Consider the following 25,746-nt stretch of genomic DNA (forward strand, 5'->3'; position numbering starts at 1 on the left):
ACTCAGGAGACAAATACCTGCCAATAGTACTGCTTTTTTCCACAACTTAGAATTAATTTTAAAATCAATTTTTGCATTTTATTATATATTCAAATGTAGATGGTTTCCCCATTCTGATCCCACATAAACTGACAGATACTGAAATGAAACACAGGAAAGTTATAATAAATATCAATGTAACCTTCTGTATACATGCCAATGAATGCAAGTTGGGTTTCAGTATCTTGCCCAAGGATACTTTGGCATGCAGGCTGGGGCAGTCAGGGATTAGTAGCTGACCCCTTGGGCTACAGCCACCCATACAAACAAATGTTACTGGCAAGATCAACCTGATAGCCCCTCGGACAGCTGCCTATCCAGGAAATGCCGGGGCAGGGTGCCCACACTGAGAGCTACTGAGGACATGCGGTCCTGCTGTGGGAGGATATGAGAATCCACATTTGTCATTCTGCCCCCGTCAGCTGTGCGAGAGCAGAACAGACCACCTCCCTGCAACGGGGGATGGTAGGACAGCTAGGACACAGTCTCACCCAGGAGGAAGCATGGGGGAAAAGGGTCCATGGTCCAATATTTTTCTTTTTCTGAAGACGTTCTGGAAGTAGTTGCAGAGCAGTTAAATTTATATGCCATTCAGTGTGACACAAACGCGCTCCATAACCTCACTACTAAAGGTATGTCCTTCTGGCATAATTTTAATTTCACTTTCAGAATGTGTTTGATGAACTGGCCTATATATATAGGGTAACTTTCCATTCTAACTGTTCACTCATAACACTTTTCTATGCAGGACTGACTTCAGCAGGTGAGTGGACTGAAACTAAATACCTTCAAATAGAGTTTGTGTTTCTGTGATGTGGACAGATAAGCTGAGGTATGAGATCTCACTTAAACATCAAAATTCAGGAACAGGATAAATCTCATTAAAGATAACACAGAACACAGTCAAAGTTAATTGAAATCTGTTAGTTTTCAGTAGTTTCACAAGAATCTGAAAGGGTTTTTAGACATATAGTTTATTTTAAGTCTTAATCAGACATAATTTTTTGATAGTGTACATTAGTACAGTTCGGAAACATCCAATAGTCATAGGTTTAGTGTCTGAATAAATATATGAATTCAAATAAATAAATGAATCAAAATATGAATTAGATCAGATAATGTGCAGCATTTTAGCCTTGTGTCCTGAGCAATCTGAGCAAAAAGCAGATCTTTGCTGTCCTGTTCTTTGACAGGCAACTTACAGCAACTTTGAACTGCATTGGCACAGATTTTGGTGCCATGGATATCCCAACCATGAATGAAAACAGCTAAATAGTTGTAAACGAAGGTCTTTCAGAAAAATCTATTTCAAACTAATCATTTTTCAGCACAATAGAATAATTTTATAGTTTGTGTTCTGTGGGAGGGAAACGTCTGTTTTTTCCACCTGGGAACGGTTAGCTTTCTGTTCCACTTTTGATTGCATGGCAACTAGAATTTCAGCTGTGAGTAAAGCCGGTTCACAGTAAGCCACCAAGAGTTTCAGTCTCTCTTGAAACAAAATTTTGCATCATTAAAGCATAGTGTGAGCTGAGGCATACATTTGCGGTGTTTGCATTAGCACTGGAAGAGATAATAATGGAGTGTGTGTTAAAATGTTACAGTTTAACACAAAATGTTCCTTTTTCTTCAGCTCCATAAAACCCAGCAGACAGTCTCATCTTCAGTTCATTTTTTTTACGTAGGTCTTGAGACATCATGGGATCATCATCATCATCACCATCTTCTTCTTGTGAGTCTGCCGCAGTTTATTAATTTGGATAGCATGCTGTCATTTCTCACTGTCCACAATTTACATTCATAATTAATAATTGGAGACATGCAAAAAAGAGATACAGACAAAGCTATTTATTTGAAACAGCCCCTCATTTTTGTTCTTTTCGCTATTGATGTCAAACTAAAGCCACACACACACTGAAGCAATTCGTTCATCGCACATCACCACACATTCCAGGCTCCGGTTGCCTAGGTGACCCTATAACTTATTATTCACCAATCTTTAAGTCAGTGTAGACATACATCAGCATGGGTACGTCATTAAAGCTTTCAAGGCTGATACATTTGTCAAATGGTGTGTAAATTGTTTTTTTGAATCAATATGTTTTCATCCAATAAAATCAAAAGCCAAAAAGCCATAACTCTGATGCTGTACTAAGATTAAGATTTTGTTTTCCTGCAGATGCTGGAGGGCATCAGGTAAGTCAGACTAAAACTCAGTACATGAAGACTCTGACATGCTACTGACGCTGGTCAGAAAAATCATTTTTAATAGTGGAAAGTTTTTGTTCTCCTCTTTTCTTTTTTTAAACTTTATTGCCAACCAAACAGGCAATTTACATACAAACAGTTTTATCCTGAGACTCAAATTGGGGCTTCACATCATTATCCGTACACTAAATCCCATCATACATGGTAAGGTAGGACAGGGACCCAAACAGAATAGACAGAGAGGCAGGTCAGAGAAATATGCACCTTAATTAAGAAAAGTCACAATAGGCTTCCACAGTCTTTCAAAGCTCTGAGCTTTCGATTGTAGTTGGGCAGTCAGTCTTTCCATTATATATACATGCTTAAATTTCTGTGTCCAGTGATGCATATTTGGTGGGTCGGGCTTCATCCAGTTTGTTGTAATCACCTTCCTAGTTGTCATTAGAAGGATATGTAGCAAAGTTCTTTGGTCATGTGTGAGGTGATCAGAGAACACATCAAGTATGAAAGTTACAGGGTCAAAAGGGATGTTTAATTTTAGTATTCTCTCCAGTACCTCTTTAACATTTTTCCAAAAAGGTTGTATCTGAGGACAGTCCCAGAATATATGGGTCTGATCGCCTACTTGGCCACATCCCCTCCAACATTTATCACTTACACTGCTCTTTGAGAGAGAGCTTTTGAGTGGAGTTTGAAAAAATCTTATTTTACACTTCCAATCAAATTCTCTCCAGTACTGACTCCCAATTCCCTTGTGGCAGCCAGTACAGATGTCCTCCCATAATTCCTCCTCTAAAGTGATATTCAATTCCATCTCCCATTGTTGTTTAATATGCTGAGTGTCATTTGCCTTGTCGATCATCAATTTTTTTATACATTAAGGATACTTGTTTTTTCATGTTTCCTGAATTTTCAAGTAAATCAGTTAAATGTTTTTCTATGTTTGTTGGTTCTCTTTTAATGTGTTCCCAATCTGGACGTTGTGTTAAATAATGCCTAACCTGTAGAAACCTATACAAATCCGTTGAGGAAAGGGCAAAAGTATCCTTTAATTTGAGGAAGGTCATAAATATATTGCTTTCAAATAACTGATTTATTGTAATCAGCCCGTGTTCAGCCCATCTGTCAAAGGCCTTATACAGAGAAGGTACAAACTCCATATTCCCCTTGATAGGCATGGCTCTTGATAGAGCTATAGTTCCCTTGAGTCGTTTCTGTATTTGATTCCATACTTTCAATGTTTGTTTGACCCATATATTACTTATTTTAATTTTTTTCAGAGATCGCCAAATAAACGGGAGAGTTGAGAGGCTTATACCTGGTAATGAGTGTTCCTCAATAGAGACCCATTGTATTTCTGGGTCCTTGATGATCCATGCCACTATTGATCTTATTTGAGCAGCCCAATAATAGAGTCTTAAATCGGATATCCCTAAGCCTCCTTTATTTTTACCTGACATCAGAACCTTGAGTCTTATTCTCGGTCTTTTATTCTGCCAAATGAACCTTGATATAATTCTTTCTAACATTTTGAATATAGACTGTGGTATAAAAACTGGGAGTGACTGAAAAAGGAATAGTAATCTTGGTAAAATATTCATCCTAATGCATTCAATCCATCCAAGGAATGAGAGTGGAAGCATATCCCATCTATTTAAGTCTTGCTTTAGCTTTTTTATTAATTTATCATAATTAGAGGAGAACAGTTGGGTGGTCTTCGGGGTGAGAAATACTCCAAGGTATCTAAATCCTTGCTTGGCTTTTTTAAAGGAGACTAAATCATCTAACTGAGGGGGCCAATCTCCCACAATCATCATAGCTTCGGATTTATTTGTATTAACCTTGTATACTGATATTACACTGTATGCAATGAGGCTATGGAAAAGAGCGGGGACAGATGTAATGGGGTTCTCCAGGAATAATAATATATCGTCCGCGAAGAGTGACAATTTATGTTGAGCGTTTGTTTCATCACATATTCCCTGGATCTTGGGGTTGGACCGAATCAATTCTGCAAGCGGCTCTATACTAAGTGCAAATAACGAGGATGACAAGGCATCTCCTTGTCGGGTGCCACACCCCAGCGGGAAATACTCAGAGCAGTGTCCATTAATCCTAGCTCTAGATCTGGGGTTCTTGTAAAAGACTTGGATCCATCTAAGAAAGGTGTCATTGAAGCCCATTTGTTTGAGTGTCCGCTCGGTCAAATGCCTTCTCAGCATCAAGACTGAGAAGCATTGAAGGAGCACCTCTCTTTTGTGCCAACAACTGTAAATTCAGGGCCCTCCTCACATTGTCAATTCCCTGTCTTTGTGTTATGAAGCCAGTTTGGTCCGGTTTTACAAGCTTTCTTATATACATTTGGATGTTCTCCTCTTTTCTAATTCTAGGATGACAGGGAACCAGAGCTTGGGGACCTGATTCAGATCTTTCGTGACAACTATCAGCACTGGGCCGTGTATGTCGGTGACGGCTTTGTTGTTCACTTTGTAGAGGACTGTAAGTCCCCCTATATGACTGTTATAATTCTTGAGTCTAAATCCTAACCTTTCCCAGTATGGAACAAAAAAGTGTTTAGTATATACGTTTAGTATATAAACTCTTTATAAGTAATCCTTATTTTTTCCTCTGTCACAGCTGGAGGCTCCATCAGTACCTCTGTCACAGCTGGAAACGGCTTTGTGCTGAAGCAGAAGTTGTGGAATGTGGTGGGAAAAGACAAGTGGAAAGTCAACAACAGCCTGGACAAGGAGTATAAACCCCGCCCAGCAAATGTTATTGTGAAGAAGGCTAAAGCAGTGACGGACAAACAGCTGGAATACAACCTTTTATCATATAACTGTGAGCACTTTGTCAACGAGCTGCGCTATGGTGTGGCTGAATCCCAGCAGGTGGGTTAAACCATGTTACTTCTTCTCAGGTCAGACCGTTTATGGGCTGCTGTGAAAAGAGGAAAAAAGTACCACTATTAGTCTGCGGCTCATTGTTGAGGCAACTTTGTGCATGTGGGTGAGGAGTTTCATTATTAGTACAAGTAACAAATCAAAAAAACACAATTACTATGGTAGGTGATACTTTCCCAGATATAAACTTGATCATACATGACACTGACTGGCAGTGAATTAGAATATGAAGACACAGCAGAGACAAACACAAAGATCTTAGTGTTACTGTAATACCAGCTGAATGGACAGAACCATCTGGCAGAGCAGCAGTGAAGATGGAAATGGATATTCTGCAGGTTATAGCTGATAACTGCAGGTGTGCAGGCTGATTGGAGCAGAGCTGGGAGGGAGAGAGGCCGAGCCATGTCTAAAATTTACAGGGTTCAGCTGAACAGTCAGTTTTGTTTAGGAAGGTTCTTATTAACTGGTGACATTCTCCACAATTAACAGTGGCAGCCATAATTTAAAGGAATTAAGGCAGTTCTGAAAGGCTCCAGCCCCACAACTATAAGGTGTACTTCATAAAGTACAGCAGTAAAGCTGAGTGTACCTGTCTGCCAGAGAGTCACCTGCCAGATAATATCAACCCTTCAATGCCTGAACCAAGAAATAATTGCCAGAATATTGGAGTGTTTATTGAACCTTCTGACAAATAATTTTTTTAATCAATTTACTTATGAGTTTTAATTTGTATCATTTTTGCGACATCTGACGATTACCTGCTTAAGAAATTTATTGTGTAACTCAGGTTTTTCAGGAGGTCTCAAAACTCATATCAAATATAATACACTTGGTATTACAGGGTAAATCTATATTATTATTTATATGTATTACTATTTCATCATCATTTAACTGCTGTAACAAAATAATTTCCCAAATAGGGAATAAATAATTTCCTGTGTATTGATAACAGCTGCTCAAATTCTCTAAATACTAAGGAAAGGTGCTTCAGTGATTCATTTTTTAGCTCTTTAGCAGAGGACACACTGGATCAACTTCAATGGCAGGAAATGAGAGAATGCCCTCCCACAATTCACAGTAATGCACCATGAAAACAATCAGCATGACTAACAAAAATCTCATGTAAATGTTAATAGTGTGTTTCTTGTTTTATACCCTAACCTGCTGATATATGAATGACAGACTGTGTTCACCTCACAGTGAACTATTAACACTACAGTAGGAGACGAGGACACGAAGGTCCTCATTACACAGGAGGCAGCGTAAGCACCAAGTGTTGAATCCATTGAAGGTCATTAGCAGGTAATCAGCAAGGGGTGCACTGATGGAAAGGCCCAAAAAAGGCCAAAGGTCACACACAACAAATACTTCTAAGCACTAAACTAGAAAGATTGATTACCTGACTGAACACAGCTGTGACGCAACTGGAGAGAAAACCACCAGCAGGAGGAAGAGAAACAACATTTTCCACAACATGTTTTTTCTTGATCAGCAAACAAAGTTTCTGCTGTGATAATGAAAGAATTTATCAGAGCACAACAAATATATTCTGATTTTAGACTTCAGCATTTCTCAGAGTTGTGAATCATTTCAGCAATAAATGACTGGAATATTCTTTCTGCAGACCAACTAAAAGATGTTTTTCCTGCTGCAGGTGCAAAAAGCAGTCGAAGTCGCAACTTTCGTAGGTGTCGTAGGTGGAGCAGCCTTGTTGGGAATTCTGGCTTCACGTTCTAAGGAATCACGGTCTAGACCCAACTCATACTGAGTTCATCCATCTTTTATGTTGTTTATAATTTAAACCCTTTTTCATCATGACAGTAAACTTTAAAAGCTTTTTTGTATATTTGTTGATGATTGTGTTAATTGTTTATCTCCTGGTTTTCTTTTTTTGTTGTTAATATCTCACATTATCCAGATTTTAAACCTCATTAAAATGTCCCACTTTCAGTTGCTGCCTGCTTAAACCCATAAATCTCCTCCCATATTTTTCAGTCATTTCTTAACCGCAAAAATTTGCTCATGAGTTCAAGTGGAACAAAGCCACTTGAGTGTCCCATGTAAATGACAGCATGGCACTAAACAGATGGGAGTTCCTGCACTTCAACAACAATGAAGAGAGACAAGGAGAAAATGTTGATCTGCTCCAGAAAATCTTTGTACCTGTCACTTATTTTACCACAAATACTGAAACAGAATCCCAAATATTCTTGTTTTTTTTTTTTGTCAGGTGTTGAAAAATAAATCCAAGATTGTCAATTAAGCTTGACTATCAGTTTCATATTCTTTATTCATTCGTTTTCACTTTCACAGAATTAAAATGTGTTTAGAATGGTTAAAACATGAGATCAGCAGAAATACATAAAGATTTTACATGCAGAAACTTAAAGGTTCAGTATTTGGACGATGTGTTGATCTCATTTTAACAAGTTTTCTTTTCCTTTAAATGTTACTCATGAGTAAAACATGTTAAACACATCAGATCACAAACACAGACATGTCTTTCAGGTATGTTCTTCTGGCATAATTTTAATTTCACTTTCAGAATGTGTGAGATGGATGTGGATCGTCACATTAAGCTTGACTATCAGTTTCATATTCTTTATTCATTCATTTTCACTTTCACAGAATTAAAAATATGCCTGCACCTACAGCCTTCTGACACCTGCACACAGTATGAAGTACTGTAGGTGGATTTTGCTCCATTACAGACTGGGTGTGGTGTTCAGTGTTACTGAGGAGATCCAAACTGAGCACTGCTTGTCATTTCCCTTCCAAAATGCCATGTGACTTTTTAGTGTTGCTAGGTGTCAGGTGTGTTCAGTTTTGTAGTACAGCTCTCACACTCTCTCATACTGGTCACTGAAAGTTCCAACATGGCAAAGAACTCTCTGAGGATCTTAAAAGATGAATTGTTGCTCTACATGAAGACTGTTATATAAGCTGCACACAGACTACTTTTCATTGTGTCAAAGTGTCATTTTGTCAGTGTTGTCCCATGAAAAGATATACTTAAATATATGCAGACATATGAGGGGTGTACCCACTTTTGTGATACACTGTAACTGATCAGTCTTCTCAGTAATTGCACTGGAGCACAACCAGCCATCGAGGTTGGTAGGTGGGATCACAAACTAAAGAAAAGGATCAAAGTCCCCTGTCTTGCTGTGGTGAGAGAGTAAATAAGAATATAGGTGTGGTGGATCTGCTGGACTCTCTCATTGCACTGAACTACAACTAAATCAGGTCAAAGAAGCACCACCAGCTGATATTCCATTTTATTAGCATGACTGCCTGGCTGCTCAATAAGGGAGACTGCAGCCTCATCACATCTTGTTGCCCTGAGGCAACAAACCAAAATGTGGTGGGGTGGTTGGGGGAGGGACTCATTCGCGCAATATTTCAAAAATTAAAAACATCCTTTCTCAGAGTAATGCTGAAAAGCTCATTCATGCATTTATTACATCTAGGCTGGACTATTGTAATTCATTATTATCAGACTGTCCTAAAAGCTCCCTGAAAAGCCTTCAGCTGATCCAAAATGCTGCAGCTAGAGTACTGACAGGGACTAGAAAGAGAGAGCAGATTTCTCCCATATTGGCTTCTCTTCATTGGCTCCCTGTTAAATCTTGAATAGAATTTAAAATCCTTCTCCTCACCTACAAGGTCTTGAATAATCAGGCCCCATCTTATCTCAAAGACCTCATAGTCCTGTGTCATCCAAACTGAGCACTTCACTCTCAGACTGCTGGCTTACTTGTGGTTCCTCGGATACTTAAGAGTAGAATGGGAGGCAGAGCCTTCAGCTTTCAGGCCCCTCTTCTGTAGTCCTCTCTTTTCTCCCTGCCTTCACCGACAGCCAGTCTCAGCAGATGACTGCCCCTCCCTGAGCCTGGTTCTGATGGAGGTTTCTTCCTGTTAAAAGGGAGTTTTTCCTTCCCACTGTCACCAAGTGCTGCTCATAAGGGGCTGTTTGATTGTTGGGGTTTTCCCTGTATAATTTTAGGGTCTTTACCTTACAATATAAAGCACCTTGAAGGGACTTTTTTTGCTATGCTAAGCCAGCAAATCCCTAAAGACACAAGTGAATACTATGAATATAATTTAGAGCTGATGATTCAGCAGAGAGTGTGCTTTGGATAAAACGTGAAAATTACACTATGAAATAAGTCGTAATCTAAAGGTTTGTAATTTAAAAAGGCTACACAAAACACCACTGTGCGCTGTAACAGGAATGATACTGCAGTGAGAGCACCACCTAAAAATACAAAATGATTCAAAACAATGCTTGTATTGGTCTTTACAAACAAAATTTCTTTTCTTTTCTTTTTTTAAGCAAAGTGAAGAAGCCCAGTTACTTAAGTGTGACTGTCACACGGCAAAATGTGTAACCACATTAACTGCTTCCAGTCTTTGGCATTTATATGTATCATAGAAAATGTTTCTCTCCTGTCACTTAAAAAATGTATATGCTGACTATGCTGTCACTATGCTGTAGTCACGCGAGACTTTGTGAATCTCGGCAGTATCGTTAATGGCGGCGTGACTCTATCAGCAAACATTTGCGTGATTAGCCTTTTTTTTTTTCGCCAATTTATAACTAGACAGGCTTAAAACTAAAAAATATAGGTAGTTTCTTAGCCTAACTTAAATTATTTTCAACAATCTGGAGGACGGTGAAGAGGACCTGGATAGTTTGCTGCGGTACTGTACATCGACGGGTGTTTTGAGCGAGTCGTCATGGGGAAAACAGACAAGACGCCGACTCCCTCCACCAGCAAAGCAACGCCGTCCACAAAAAGAAGCCGCCCAGAAGATTCCCCAGAGGCAACTTCGCCACCCACCACCAATATTGTGGACATTCTGGAGTCCATTAATAACAAATTGTCCAGCTTTGACGCCCGCTTGGCCCTGGTTGAAATCCTCCACAAGGAGTTTCAGGCCCTGCGGGAGTCAGTCGAGTTCAGCCAGCATCAGGTGGAAACACTGGCTGCTGAAAACGCTGTCCTCAGAGAGTCGGTGAATTCCCTCACCGAGGAAACGACCCGGCTCTCAGAAGAAAATAAGAAAATTAAAGAATCGATTATCGAGCTTCAGGCCCGCAGCATGAGAGAAAATCTTGTGTTTTCAGGTATCCCGGAGAAGGCAGAGGAGGACCCGGAGGCTACAGTGAAGGAATTTATCCAAACTCACCTGAAGCTCCCGGAGGACGCCGTGAAGACCATCGCCTTCCATAGAGTCCACCGCCTGGGAGGGAAGCGACCCGGAGCACGCGGACCCAGACCGATCGTGGCCAAATTCGAACACTTCAAAGAAAAAGAGCTGGTGAAGAGCCGCGGCCGGGAGCTGAGAGGGACGGACTTCAGCGTCAACGACCAGTTTCCAAAGGAGATTCTGGAGCGACGCAAGGCCCTATTCCCCATCCGGAAGAAGCTCATGCAGGAAGGCTCCCGGGCTGTCATCGCCGTGGACAAACTGTATGTAAACGGACAGCTTTACCGAGACAAAAACACCACGCCATGGCTCTGCTGATCGATCAGGTGATCTGTGTCCATATTAACGTTCTTTTCTGAGTTTTTTTTTCAACCATCTAAACAGTACCATTAAATAGTCTAAATCTGTCTAAGTAGTACCATTAACGCCGACGAGTCAGCATAGTACCGTGATCGTTTGTTTGTTTGTTTGTTCTGTTTTGTTTTCCCCTCATCTAATTTCATTCTTATGTCACTTAGGTCACTTTTTACACGTCTTTTTTCTTTCTGCACTCAGCAATATGTTTACGTCACTTACAATGCTACAGTTTACTACACTAACATACAGCGCAGATGCACACACACCAACATACAGCGCACATACACACGAACACATCAATATAAAGGGCACACGCCAACATACAGAACATATGTACACACACACACACATCCTTAGTGAGCACACAACAGTCCATCAGTTAGTTTAAATATGAGCACACTCAGATTTGTCTCATGGAATGTGCACGGGGCTGGTTCGAGGGAAAAGAGACTAAAAATTTTTAATCGGTTAAAAGACTTAAAAGCAGATGTTGTTTTTTCTACAGGAGACACATGTGTCCAAAACATCTGTGCTCACTCTTTCCTCTCCACAGTTCCCTCACACGTACTCAGCCTGCTATAACTCCAAACAAAGAGGTGTAGCTATATTGATTAACAAGAAGATAAACTTTAACATTAGCAACAGTACAATAGACCCTGAAGGTAGATTTATAATACTTAATTTATCTATACAGAATACAGATTTATGTATTGCTAGTATATATGGACCAAATGTTGATGACCCCTCCTTCTTTCATGCTTTGTTCACTTCACTCTCAGATCACTCTGACACCACACTTGTAATAGGAGGAGACTTCAACCTGGTACTTAATGCAGATATTGACAGGCTCAGTACAGCAGTGAGTCAGAGGAACTGGCAGTCTGCAGACATTCTTAAACAGTACATGAAGGATTTTGGTCTTTGTGATGCTTGGCGTTCACATCACCCCACTCTGAAAGATTATAATTTTTTCTCACCAGTACACAAATCTCATTCCCGCTTAGATTACTTTTTAGTTAGCAGCTCCATAATGATGGATATCACAGACACTCAGATTCACCCTATCACTATTAGCAATCATGCACCGGTGTCTATATCGCTGACACAGAAAATAGTCACACCACCAATCAGGAACTGGAGATTTAATACATCATTACTTAAAGAAGAAGATTTTATTAATTATTTCAAAAAGGAATGGTCAGCATACTTAGAATATAATGATATTCCAGGAATATCACCATGTGTTCTTTGGGAAGCAGGAAAGGCAGTAATGCGGGGCAAAATAATATCTTACTGCTCGCATAGGAAAAATAAAGAAAAAGCACTTGTGTTAGAATTAGAACAAAAAATTAAATCTTTAGAAACTGCCTATGCCGCTTCACCACAAGAACATATAATTATCAGCCTGAGGAAACTGAAACTGGAGCTAAATGAAATAATTGATAAAAGGACACAATTTATGTTGCAGAGGCTGCGTTTGGAAAACTTTGAGCATGGAAATAAATCTGGAAAATTCCTGGCCAAGCAATTAAAACTGAATAAAGAAAAAACAGCTATTTTTTCTATTAAAGACTCGACTGGTATTATTACTCATGACCCACAACAAATAAATAACTCTTTCAAAGACTTCTATGAAGCCTTATATTCACCACAGATTAACCCATCTGATACTGAAATTGAAGAATTTCTTAATAATATAAATCTACCAAAACTAAATGACAGCCAGGCTGCAGCTCTGGATTTACCTCTTTCATTGTCTGAACTTAGTGAAGCCCTACAGCATCTCCCAAATAATAAAGCCCCAGGCCCAGATGGTTTTCCAGCCGAGTTTTATAAAGAATTTTGGTCTGAGCTAGCTCCCATTTTTTTCAGAATGGTAACTCAGATTCAGAATGACCACATCTTATCTCCAACCTTAAACTCTGCTAACATTAGCCTGCTTCTTAAACCAGGCAAAGACCCCACATTCCCATCCAGCTACAGGCCAATCTCTCTCATTAATGTAGATCTTAAAATAATTTGCAAAGCCCTTGCCAAAAGATTAGAAAGTATTAATCCATTTATTGTACATCCAGATCAAACAGGCTTTATCAAGGGTCGGCACTCAGCCAATAATACACGTCGACTGATAAATATAATAGACTATTGTTCTATTAACAAATTAGAGACGACAATCGTGTCTCTAGATGCAGAGAAGGCATTTGATCGGGTAAATTGGAAATTCTTACTAGCAGTTCTACAAAAATTTGGATTCGGTTCATCCTTTATAAACTGGATCAGAACACTACACAGCTCTCCGAATGCGCGTGTTAGGACAAATGATCTCATTTCACAAAGTTTCAGTCTGCAGAGGGGCACTAGGCAGGGCTGCCCACTCTCTCCCTCTCTTTTTGTAATTTTCATTGAGCCGCTAGCAGCAGCAATCCGTCAAAATGTAAATATTAAAGGGATTCAAACTGAAAATATGGACCATAAACTTAGCCTTTATGCTGATGATGTATTACTTTTCCTTGGGAATTCACAAGGCTCTCTTTTGAAGACTATCACACTGATAGATAAGTTCTCATCTATATCTGATTACTCTATCAATTGGAGTAAATCAACAGTTTTGCCTCTGAATTGTAATTTCCAGAGAACCTCTAGGACCCCACTAAAGTCAGGAAATATTAGATATTTAGGCATAAATTTTTCCGCCAGGCTCTCAGACTTGGTACGATTAAATCATATCCCCTTATTAAAAACAATAGAGGATGATCTCACACGTTGGAACAGTTTACCTATATCACTCATGGGGAGAGTTGCTGCCATTAAAATGATGGTTTTACCAAAAATTAATTATCTATTTTCATTGATCCCTAATAAACCTACTCTTCCTTGGTTTAAGTCACTAGATTCAAACATCTCAAAATTTTTATGGAAAAACAAACCGTCAAGAATAAGCTTAAAAACTTTACAAAAGCCAAAACACAGTGGAGGTCTAGAATTACCAAACTTTTATTACTATTTCTTAAGCAGTAGATTGCAGTATATTTCAAAGTGGATCAAATCCAATTCATTAGACAACCCATGGCTGGATCTAGAACAGGCGTTTTGTGGAAAAATAAAAATCTCAGATTTACCTTTCATTAGTTCCAGTATTAAACATCATAACTGCTATAAAGTCCTTAGTATAAATACCTCTCTGACAGCCTGGTGGGAATTTTTAAAAATAACTAAGTCTTCACTCATCCCCTGTAAACTAACACCCATTTGGAACAATCCAGATATTTGTCAGAAAAAGAAAATGCTGAATTTTCCGTTATGGCGTGATAAGGGTATAAATAACTTAGAACATATTATCCAAGATGGAAATTTTATCACGTTCCAAGAACTTATATCAAAATATAGAATTGGCAACGGTAGATTTCTGGAATATCAACAAGTTAAGTCCGTCCTACAGGGAAGATTTAACCTTAATCAATTGAATCTAGAAACGCCTACTTGGGTAACAGAATTTCTTAACCTCTGTACCCCAAAATTGTTATCAAAATTATATAAATTATTAATAAAAACTGATGATTCAGTTTCCCTCCCAATTGCAAAATGTGAGCGTGATCTTTCTGTCAACCTGGATCAAAATTTATGGACAGAAATATGTTTAAATATCTTCAAAATGACTAAAAGACCCCAAATACAACTTGTACAATATAAGATTCTCCATAGAACATACTACACTGGACAAAGGATGTTCCAAATGGGCCTTACACACTCAAACATATGCACCCACTGTACAAGCAATTCAGAGGATAATCATCTACACGCTCTGTGGTCTTGTGTACCAGTTCAGAGATTTTGGCAGAGGATTTGTGAAGATCTATCCACATGGTTTAGCTGTCGTATCCCAACTTCCCCCAGACTATGCATCTTAGGTGATGTCAGTGAATTAATTATGGAGTTAAATATATCACACATAGTTCTTACTGCCTTGTGCATCGCTAAGAAGATGATCCTCATGAACTGGAAGACAAAAAATAAACTATGTATTACTCAGTACAGAAATTTATTAGTAGATCATGTTAGTTTAGAGAGAATGTCTGCTTCTTCTAAAAACAAATTGGAGGAATTTGACTCTCTTTGGTTCCCACTGCTCAGCTCCATTACTTAGTGGGGGTGGTGGGCTGCGGGCTCTGCTCCTGATGTGCTTTGTGGCGGGGTGGGTGAGGACTCCGGATGCCTAGGTAGCTGGTAGCCTCCTGAGACTGCCTGGGGCGACCTTCTGGTGATGTCTGTGTGCCTGCCCTGGTTGATGGTGGTGGGGGCTTGGATGATGCTGCCTTCGGTCCTGGGGTGTGGGCGGGGTGCTTAGGGGGGTGGTTGTTTCCTTTGTTCTGTGTTTTTGCACAGAGGGATCAAAATATTAGAAACAAATATTATGGAAGACATTTGAACAAAAACTGCTGATTAAATTGATTATTTACAAGAGATAATTTAAAACCAAAGATAAACTTGAAACTGTGCCTGAGCTGTTTTTGTATAATTAATGTTTAAATACATTTGATTAGGTTTAGATTATGGAAACATGCTGTTAATGGTAACGTGGGACTTCAGACCTGACCTGTGTCAAAGTTTAGAAGTTAAAACTGAGAAGCTTACCATGAAGAACAACAACAACAACAACACACAAAACCCATAATCATCGTCACCGGGGGTGGAACAAACATCTGTGAAGAGTAGAAACTCAACACTCAGTGTGTTTGGATTCAAATTCATTTTAAAAGATCTATAATTGTAAATACTGAAAACATATTGATCTTCAGGTGTGTGCCACACAGACTGACACCATCACTGTGACATCATGTTCCAGAAGAAACCGCAGCAGAAAAAATACACAACACTCATGACAGGCCGACCTCTGGTGAGTATCACAGCTTCAGAAGTTTAACAGATCTGCTCGAAATACTGTTGGTTGTGATGTGCTCATATTTAAGCAGTTTCATGCTTGCTGGCTTATAGATCAGCAAATCACACTTTCAGAGTCCAGAGTCCAAAATAAAAGTGATCATAAAAGGAAAAAACACTCCAATGATTAACAGTGCAGAAACAAATCAGTGCTGCTACATCAGAGGAGGAGGAAATGTTCTCCTCCCACCAGGAGAACGTTGGCTGTATCAGCATGTGTGATGCTGAATGTGTGAACATGAAGCAGGATGAAACTGAAGCTCTGGGTATTAATTTACTTTTGCATAGATTAGTTATGGGAATATTAGATTTATGTTTATGTTAGTGGGTGAACATCATTTACCATTAACAAGTTCTTGTTTTTCTTACTATTAAAAGTACAATTTTTCATTTTTGTTCTTTCTTTCGATAGAAGCTGATACAGTATTGATCAGAGCTAAAAAAACAAACAAAACAGGGTTTCTTTTGTTTGTGCAGTACTTAATGTGAGTCAACAGGTGGAGACATTTCCCCAACAACGACTGATAAAGTGTTTCTTTAACCAAATTTATACAAAACGTTACCCTCATATTCAGCATTTAAGCAGTCAAATCTAAAAAAAAAAAAAAGTATTACTGAATTATGGAAAACAATGTTAAATAAAACATATGGAGCAGAACACCATTTTTTTTTTCAGTTTTCTCCTAAATCTGTGATGTTGTCACAAATGTTGTGTGAATCTGAGTTCATTTGTCTTATTAAAATTTTTTCAACTTTATTTTGACCTCTAATGACCCCATTACTCCTTTGTACTTGTCTGAAGTAAATTAATAACTGCCAGCTAGTTTTATTAATTTGAACTGTATTTTTTTTAAACAGCCTGAAATTCCTCCATCATGTTTCCAGCTGAGCACGGCTGAAACATCTGGTGAGTTCGTGTGAACTGAGCAGAGCTGCTTTAACAAATATTCCTGCAGTTCATGAATGAAAGTGTATTTCTGTCTGTGTTACAGTCACATATGATGTTGAACCTCTAAACAGCAGCAGCTGTGACAAAATGCTGCCTGACAGTAAGTTCAACTCAACTGAGAATAAAATCAAATCTGCTTTCTTCTTCTGTTTATGTGATGGAGTCATTCTGTGTCACATGTGTCAGACTCCACAGCGTGGGGACTAATCTGCTGCGTCTGAAGAATCACATAACTAAATAAAACTTGGTCCTCTCAGCTGGTGCAGTGCTCTGCACTGTGATTGGATCCTGTGCACACGCCAGTCTAAAAGGACAAACACACTCTGTACCTGCAAGCTAGTAAGCTAGCTCAGTCAGGAGGCAGTTAGCTTCCAGAGAGGTGTTAGACTCAGTACACAGAGCCTCATCTATACAGGACTCACAAGAGTCTCACAAAGTCACTGAACTGAAAAAAAGGCACAGAAAATGATTCCATGTGTCAAATCTCAAAGTGCTGAAGCTGTAAAGACAAGTTCATCATCATCAAGTTCATCATCATCAAGTTCATCATCAAGTTCATCATCATCAAGTTCATCATCATCAAGTTCATCATCATCAAGTTCATCATCACAGAATAAATAGAAAGTCACACAACTCGAAATGTCTCTCCAGACTAGGCTGCTATGTTATAAGAAATGCATTTATTTTTTAAGCTGAATGAGTGGAATATGAAATACAAATATATGCAAGAACAAAATTAAGAATTCCTCATTTTGCTATTACTTCATGTTGTATTTTGTTATTATTATTTTGCAACGCGTCCAGGAGCTGTAGTTGTTGAACTCTTTTTATTTTTTTAAAGCCTGTCCTCTCTGGCAGTTTTCACGATCAGAATTATGATCTGATTCCACTGCTGTGCCAAACATATTTGCTTTTCCAGGACGAGCTCGATAGATTCTCTATAGGCTCCTCTTGATTGTGATTTTATTTTTATTTTATTTATTCATTCGTGCTATTGTTCACATAAGTGTATATGTATTGTGACAATGACACAGTTGACAAGTGGGGAAAAAGGGGCAGAAAATAAGAATAAAAATATAAAAACAAGAGAACAGAGCACAAGTAGAAAACAGAATGTTCACCAACTGCTGCACCTGCTAAAAAAGAAGAAAAAACATACAAAACAAACAAGAAACAAACAGTACCTGAAAATACACACAGGTGAGAAAACATGGCAAAATAAACCAATAATCTTGTGTTGTGGTGTTTGTGTGTGTGTGTTATTTTGTGTGAGTGAGTAAGACACTGTGAATGTCTGTGTCTCTGTCACAAAATACACTTAATACACTTAATAATAAGGGCAGAAAGCCCCCCAGAGGCCAGAGGCATATAGAGAAAGACCTAGGAGCCATTCACAGCCCCCCAAGAGCACTGACAACCTGACACACACACACACACACACCACACACTCACACACGCACGCACACACACACACACGCACGCACACACACACACACACACACACACACACACACACACACACACACACACACAGACAAGGATTAAGCCACAAAGACACACACTCAGCCATCATTCCACCCTCTAAAGTGGGGGTAAAAGGATGGATGCAAAACAGGTGCTACTGTAATAATAATAATAATAATAATAATAATAATAATAATAATAATAATAATAATAATAATAATAATAACAATAACAAACAGAGGGCTGTGGATTAAGATCTCCAACTCATGTTAAAAGTTATTTAGTTACTTTCAGTACAAAATTAGTCCAAAAATGTATTTAAGCAAAAAACTATCGACACTATTGAAATAAATTTGTGATTAAAACCTTTTGTTTGCTGTTGAAGCGAATCTTAATCACACAATGATGTGAGAAAACTGCTCTTCATCAGAATGACAGCCTGGCAGTACAGTTAGTTAATGAGAGAGAGAGTTATGGACCGAACAGAGCAGAGGAGTTTACCGTGAGGCACGATCAACCAGCCAGGCTCGCTCACGTCGACTCTTCTGATCCAGCTGTGTGGCAGGCAGTGTGGACCCAATGCAGGATACAAGTGACTGGACTTGAACTTAAGGACAGCTTTAATGCTGAAATTTCTTCCAAAAATAAAATACAAAAACAAGGCAGGGCTGGGACCAGGAATTGAAAACTCAAGAAAAACAGGGATAACACTGGACAAGGGCACACAAGCACTATGAGGGGGCAGCTCAACAAAGGGCAAGAGGAAACACAGACAATACACAAACACACACACACACACACACACACACACACACACACACACACACACACACACACACACACACACACACACACACACACACACACACACACACACCAGGTAATTAGGGAGCTGTGGAGAGAGAGAAAAACAGGTGAACTGAATCACATAAACAAGACAAGGGGAAGCAAAACTGAACACAATGCACACGAGACAACGGACTGTTAAAATGGGAAATAGCTTAAGGTGGGAACAGGAATGCAGAGGGAGGACTAGGCCACAGAGAACTAGGGACAAAACCAACACTAGAAATACACCAACCAAATCTACCTTTAAATCTACCCTCAGCGCGCTCTCAGTCCTGCAGTATATTTATAATGTGACAGCTGCACAGTGGAGCTGTCACATTATAAAATTATACATTATATTATTTATATATATATTTATTTATATATATAATATATATTTTATATATTATTATTATTTATTATTATATTATTTAAGACTGTATTTTAGTGCACTCGGATCTGAAACCTTTGCATAGTGGAGGAGACGTGGAAATCACATCACAAGTGAAATGAATTTCATTTACTGCATATTCTTTGTGATAGATATCAGTAAATACTGATCAGTTTTCTGGTCCGATTTTTTTAAACTCTTGTTCACATTTTTATCACAAACTAAATTTACTCACTGAAGTACAGCAGACATTTTTTTAATGTGAAAGTTTTGTGTCGTATCAGCAAAATAAAAAAAGTAAATTCTCAGTACAGAAGGAAGCTGGAATATTTTGGTCATATGGTGCAAAACAACAAACACCATCTGCGGACAGAAGTCGTGCTCCAGGTCACAGAAGAATGTCCTGCTCAAGAACTTGGACTGAAAACACTAATAATGATCCGAAAGTCTTTGGACAAAGGAGATCGGATATTAATTGCCAACGTTCATAAAGGAAAGGGCTTGAAGAAGTATATTTTTTCATTGCTAATCTGTTCTGTTTGAATCACTTTGACACATAAGTATCTCTATAAAGTGCATCAGGGAGGCCAGTTAAAGAATATGTGAATGAATGTGTACATTTGTGTTTCTGTACAATCACAGATGAGGAGCCTGCAGCCAGCAGCAGCATCTACGACGAACTATCTGACTGTGAGTTTTTCATCAAATGAAAATATGAAGTTATTGGATAAATGGGTAACTATCAGGGTGTGGGTCGGTTTAAAGAGCCTGTTTAACAGGTGAATGTGAGCACGACCAGATCAAACGTTTTTAAAATGATCCTGATGAACTGAACTAATCTGTGTGTGTTTTCACAGGTGATCTGCAGCTACCGAACAGCAGCAACAACGACAATCTGCAGCAGCCAGACAGTGAGTCAGACTGAACTTTGAGTCTTAATGGTCAGGACTTCACAGATGGTGCTCAGGGTGTAACACTCATAGACAAACAGATATGAGAAATATCTGCAATTTCTTCAGTTAGGAAGTAAAAGATACCAGTAAAAATTCAAATGGAGCTGTGGCTAACAGGTGCAGAAAGATTTAACATTTTAAAGTAAGGTGAGTAATTTCCCCATAGTCATGGTCAAACAGATGTTTGTATATAAATCTGCAGAATCTGTAGGTGAAGGAAACATTCTGGTTTCTTTTACTGACCAAACACATGGAAATAGTCTCTCTTTTTTAGGGAGATGGAAATCTAGAACTAGATATCTCTAACGTGCTATCCAGCTATATTTGAACATGTGGTCATCTGAAAAGTCACCTGATCTGAGTAGATATTTGCTTCAGATTGGTTTCACCTGACTGACAGTTTTCAGAAACAATTATGATGAAGTTACTTTATTGTCTTCATTACTTTCATTACTCTTTTCTTTGTAGTGTCTGAGATCAGAGTTGTTCTGCTGGGGAACAGCCAGTCTGAGAGGAGATCTGTGGGGAACTTCATACTGGAGGAGCTCATGTTCAGCCCTGAGGAAGAACCAGGCTACCAGCCGGTCAGAGGACTGTTAAGGGACAAAGAAATAGTCCTAATCAACACTCCAGATCTGCTGCTTCATAACAGCTTTGAAGACAAACTGAGAGAACATGTAAAAAAGTGTGAGAGACTCAGTGCTCCTGGACCTCATGTTATCCTGCTGGTCCTGCAGCCTGAAACCTTCACCGAGCATCACAAACAGAGACTCTGTAAAATCCTGAAACTGTTTGGGGAACAAGTGTTTGGTCATTCACTGGTTCTGCTGTCAGCACCCAAAAAGAAGGGCTTACATTTCAAGATAAAGAACAGGGTCCATCCGGCCTTAAAAGATGTGATCAGTATGTGCAGCTACAGATGTTTGTGGAGGAAAAACCTCGAACATCGAGAGCTCTTCACATACTTGGAGAGTATTTGAGCTACAAAGAGCACAGCTAGGAAACATTTACTTAAATGTCAAGTCTTAAAATACAGAATACAGAACCAGACTTGATTGTTTTATTTTCACATTATCAAAATTTGAAAAGCTTTTGTTTTTTTGTAAGTTGCCTCAAAATCATTTCTTGTGTAGGTAAAAAACTTTTTATAGCCAAGAGACCTTTGTTGTTTCTCCATCTTGCAGCACATATGAGATATAAAACAAGCTAATAAAAAATTAAAAATCACAACAATAATTTAACACAGTGATTTATATTTGATAAAATATTAGGAAATATGTCAGTTACAAACATCATCTCAAAATTCTAGATCATCAGAGGTAAATATAGATGCTTCCTGAACTTAATATTTAAATTTTATTCTTTAAGAGTCACTGAAAGTCTGAAATTTAACATTAACTGAAAACATTTTTATGTACAGATTTTTAACAGATATTTAATATGAAATTAATCAACTATTAATATTTTCATTATTATTTGGTTTAAGTAAAGACTTGATGGATGATGTCCAAAGCTATCCAACATTATGACTGCCCACCTTTCTGGCTCCCACCTCTTACTTAGTGTCAGAAGTTTAGTTACTCCTCAGCCTCCTTTAACAGTACTTTCAATAAATGTAGCCTGTTTCTAGCCTTGGAGGCTGCCAGAGGGTCTGGGGAGAGGAAACAGGAACCACAGGTTATGTAAACTCTACTGTCAAATTTTATAAAGAGAAATAAATCTTGCAGAATCCTAATTAACAACACCAGATATAAAGAGGCGGAGAGGAGATGCCGGGAGAGAGTGTGGTGAGGCCAGTTCAGACAACAGTGGTGCTCGTGTGGACGGTTTATTACTCCCGTGGTGGAGCATGAACTATCTGGTGGCCGATCCCAGACGTGCTTCGGGTTTTCAGAGGAGTGATTCTTGTTTGTGGGTTTATGTTTGTGGACGGTGGCGTGAGCGCCATATTTTCTTTTCCCCTCGTAGGACAGGTGGCGTCTTCCGTTTGGAGATTGTTTTGTGTTTCTGTTTGTTATCATTGTTCCTTTTGTAAATAAACCGGATTTATTTTACTGTCTGTTTTGGTTTTCCTTGTTTTTATTATTGATTGTATGTTGCTCCCACGTCCTCTAGACACACAGGATGTAACAGTGGCAATTTTACCAGAAAACTGTTCTGATATTGCAGGGCCACTGCTCTGAGTTAAAAAGTGTCTGCTTATCTATTTGTCCTCCAAATGGTGTCAAAAACATTTGCTAACATCAACTAGCTCACTACTGTTTACTAGCTAATGTTAGCGTTAATCGGTAGTGACCAGCTGAGGAGCTGATGCTCTTTATTATTTCAGTTTGTTACAGTTTCTTATTCTGGTCAAATTGAGCTTCATTGTTTGTTTACATACATTCAAAAACACTACACTGAAATACTTACAGTAAACATTATGATATATATAAAATTCTCAATTATATATATTTTCTAAAACAACAGACAGATCCTGCTGAGAGAAAGTCAAAAGGAAGTTACATCTCGTGTCAAAGGTCAGCAGCCAAATAATTACAATGTTGCTGTAAATTGATGTGGATTAATTTATGTCTGGTATTGGACTATAAACTCTGTTTCCTCATTGCATTTGTATTTTTGGATGACAGACTGAGCATCATGATGATCAAGGCCCAAGCAGCAGAGTTTCAAAATGTTTCTACTGACTTCAGCAGCAAGGACAGGACAAAAAGAGGCTTTAAACAAAGTTGGTTCCAGGATTTTAAATGTGTGCTCCTAAGAAAAATACTGCTTTTAGTTTTACTTCCAGGATTTTTGTTAAAAATCTAAAACATGAGATGTCTTAAAAGCTTCGTTTTTATTCACACTTATGGAGGTTTCTTCCTGTTAAAAGGGAGTTTTACTTCCCACTGTCACCAAGTGCTTGTGCATAGGAGGTCATTTTGACTGTTGTGTGTTCTCTGTAATTATTTTATGGTCTTTACCTACAATATAAAGCACCTTGAGATGACTGTTTATTGTGTTTTGATGCTATATAAATAAAATTGACCTGAAAGAGCTAGAAAAGGTGTGGAAGGTGGAGGTAACAGTGGTCCCCGTGATAATTGGAACACATGGGGCAGTGAGAATGGCTCCAGCAGATTCCTGGAACGACATCCAAGATCTCTGTCCTGAAGAGCGCAGTCCTGGGAACAGCTCAGATACTGTGCAGGATCCTCAAGTTCCCAGGTCTCCGGGAGAGGACTCAAACTTGGAGGACAAAGACCGCCCACAGGACGAGTGGGGAATTTTTGTTTTGTCATTTTTTGAGTAATTGATTTTATACCTTATTCTGATGTACTGCATATGTTGCATAGCACTTCATTTAATATGCATGTTTTATCTATTTTAATTCTCTGTTGATAAATTAAATCTTACCTAGCCGTGTACTTCACACACATGCGTTTGTTTTCTACTCCATAGTTTCCCTGATGGAATATTGTTTTTATTCCATATCATACCGTGAAATAGAAACTGTGGATAATAACCCCTATAGTTTGTCTCTATCTTGTCTGCTACAGAGGTGGGAAGTAACGAAGTACAAATACTTCGTTACTGTACTTAAGTAGATTTTTCAGGTATCTGTACTTTACTTAAGTATTTATTTTTCTGACTACTTTTTACTTTTACTCCCTACATTTTTACACAAGTATCTGTACTTTATACTTCTTACATTTTCAAACAGACTCGTTACTTTTTAACACGTCAGAGAGAAGTTTGCATTTCCGGTCAGTGCGCCTTCAAACATAAAACGATCTGAGCCTAAATGGAGGAATAATAACATATAAGAGACAATCGTACTGGCGTATCCTCCATCATCGGGGCTTATCTCGTACAAAGGGATTAAATACGCAAACCCATACAATTAATGTATCATTTATAGCGCTATAATCAGGGGTTACAGCGGGCCGGACCGAGTCCGTAAGTTGCGCTGCGGCACATAAACAGCTTAGCTAGCGCTACTGAAGAGGAGCGAGCATGAAGGGAGTAACGTGTGGCAGGTAAATGCAACGTTTTTAAATGCTCAACAAATATCAGCAAACACACAAAGTGTGTGCAGTTTGTCACACAGTGTGTCTGCTAGCTAAAAGAAGAGCTGCTGTATTTCAGGGAGAGCAAAGAGAGAGAAGTTCACTCAGAGATGGAGAAAGAGGACAGGAGAGGAAGAAGAGAGGTTAGAATTAAAGGTAAGGACTGGAAAATAAACTGAAGTATGCTGACTTTGTGTAATTCAAAGATTCTATGAAAATACTACAGTTTAGTGTTTAATAAATAGGTTAGTTTGTTGTACTGTATTTACAGTAAAGCTCTGTGTTGGACTGGAGCGCAGTGTTTGTGTTCATGGTCAGAGTTACAGGTTACATCAGTGCAGCAGAGATGAGTCTGAATCAAAGCTGCTGATGCTGAGATTCATTCACTGAATCCAACATTTCTACAGCCTGTATGCTGTCAGTGTAGGGGATGGAGATCAGCTCAGGTAGCTGTGAAATACTGGGTGTTTAGGTGGAGGCACAGTCACCCTCTACTATGGAGGACACAGAGAACAGAGCTGTGTTTAAATTCCCTTTCACAGTTTGTGTCCTACAGAACAGATTCAAGCTGAGTACATTCATTAGAATTAAAATTTAGATTGGAATAACATTTGTATTCTCATGTACTATTTTATATTATTACAATAATATATAATGAGGTTCGGTTTGTTTTACACAAAAATAGCTTGTAGAAACATCCTCCAAAGAACTACTTTTACTTTCTTACTTTGAGTACATTTCAGAGCCTGTACATTTTTACTTTTACTTAAGTAGAGAAGTTGAACCAGTACTTCGACTTTTACTAAAGTATTTTTTAACATAAGTACTTGTACTTCTACTTAAGTACAGAATGTCAGTACTTTTGCCACCTCTGGTCTGCTAAAGCTACAGCTGTAAAAAAATGAACAGCACTTGCATTTTGTGCATTAGCCACATAACCGTGAATCTACACTATGAATCAAGATCTGCTGCAGGATGTCACGGACAACTGCTCTGCTCTGTTTACCACTACTTTACCACATAGATGTACATAGATGTATTATAATACATATAATACACACTTATTGTATAATTTATTTATTATTCTTTCCAGTATTCCAGGTCTCATAAAACATACTAACAGTATTATTTATTTCTCTGCACCTTTATACTTCTCATTTACCAATCCTTTGTTATTATAGTCCTTTTTTTACTCTGCGCACTCAAAGCACTTCATACAACATGCCTCATTCACCCGTTCAGACAAGCACTTCCTTCTAAAGCTAAGTGTTTCTGTCTAACATTCACACACATTCACACTCTGACAGCTGCAAAGGAGAGAAACTTGGGGTTCAGTATCTTGCCCAAGGATACTTATGCATGCAGACTGGAGTAGCCAGGAATTGAACCACCAACATTCTGATTAGTAATTTGTCAAATGTTGCCAAATTATTTCTGCTGAGTTACA

General features: G+C 38.6%; 1 protein-coding gene across 4 annotated transcripts; it reads left to right on the forward strand.

The window, feature by feature from the left end:
- Positions 1-493: 493 nt before the first annotated feature.
- On the forward strand, positions 494-6,971 carry LOC115776046 (phospholipase A and acyltransferase 3-like). 4 transcript variants are annotated; one of them, XM_030723647.1, is made up of 7 exons: positions 556-671; positions 788-802; positions 1,725-1,771; positions 2,219-2,235; positions 4,638-4,746; positions 4,885-5,138; positions 6,808-6,971. In XM_030723647.1, the coding sequence occupies exons 3-7, from the start codon at positions 1,738-1,740 to the stop codon at positions 6,919-6,921; spliced, it is 528 nt and encodes a 175-aa protein (XP_030579507.1). In that variant the 5' UTR covers positions 556-671; positions 788-802; positions 1,725-1,737; the 3' UTR covers positions 6,922-6,971. The 4 variants fall into 4 exon arrangements, with proteins under 4 accessions (XP_030579504.1, XP_030579506.1, XP_030579508.1 ...); XM_030723644.1 differs by lacking the exon at positions 2,219-2,235 and having other exon boundaries at positions 494-671; XM_030723648.1 differs by lacking the exon at positions 788-802 and having other exon boundaries at positions 538-671.
- Positions 6,972-25,746: the final 18,775 nt, after the last annotated feature.

This window comes from Archocentrus centrarchus, unplaced genomic scaffold (genome assembly GCF_007364275.1).
Source record: "Archocentrus centrarchus isolate MPI-CPG fArcCen1 unplaced genomic scaffold, fArcCen1 scaffold_26_ctg1, whole genome shotgun sequence".
Classification (NCBI taxonomy): domain Eukaryota; kingdom Metazoa; phylum Chordata; class Actinopteri; order Cichliformes; family Cichlidae; genus Archocentrus; species Archocentrus centrarchus.

Excerpts from the sequence above, each read along its gene's own strand:
- LOC115776046 (XM_030723644.1), top strand. The coding sequence starts at position 560 with ATGGTCCAATATTTTTCTTTTTCTGAAGACGTTCTGGAAGTAGTTGCA. Across the intron at positions 4,747-4,884 it reads TGTTCACTTTGTAGAGGACT|CTGGAGGCTCCATCAGTACC; the intron begins GTAAGTCCCCCT and ends CCTCTGTCACAG. Across the intron at positions 5,139-6,807 it reads GTGTGGCTGAATCCCAGCAG|GTGCAAAAAGCAGTCGAAGT; the intron begins GTGGGTTAAACC and ends TTCCTGCTGCAG.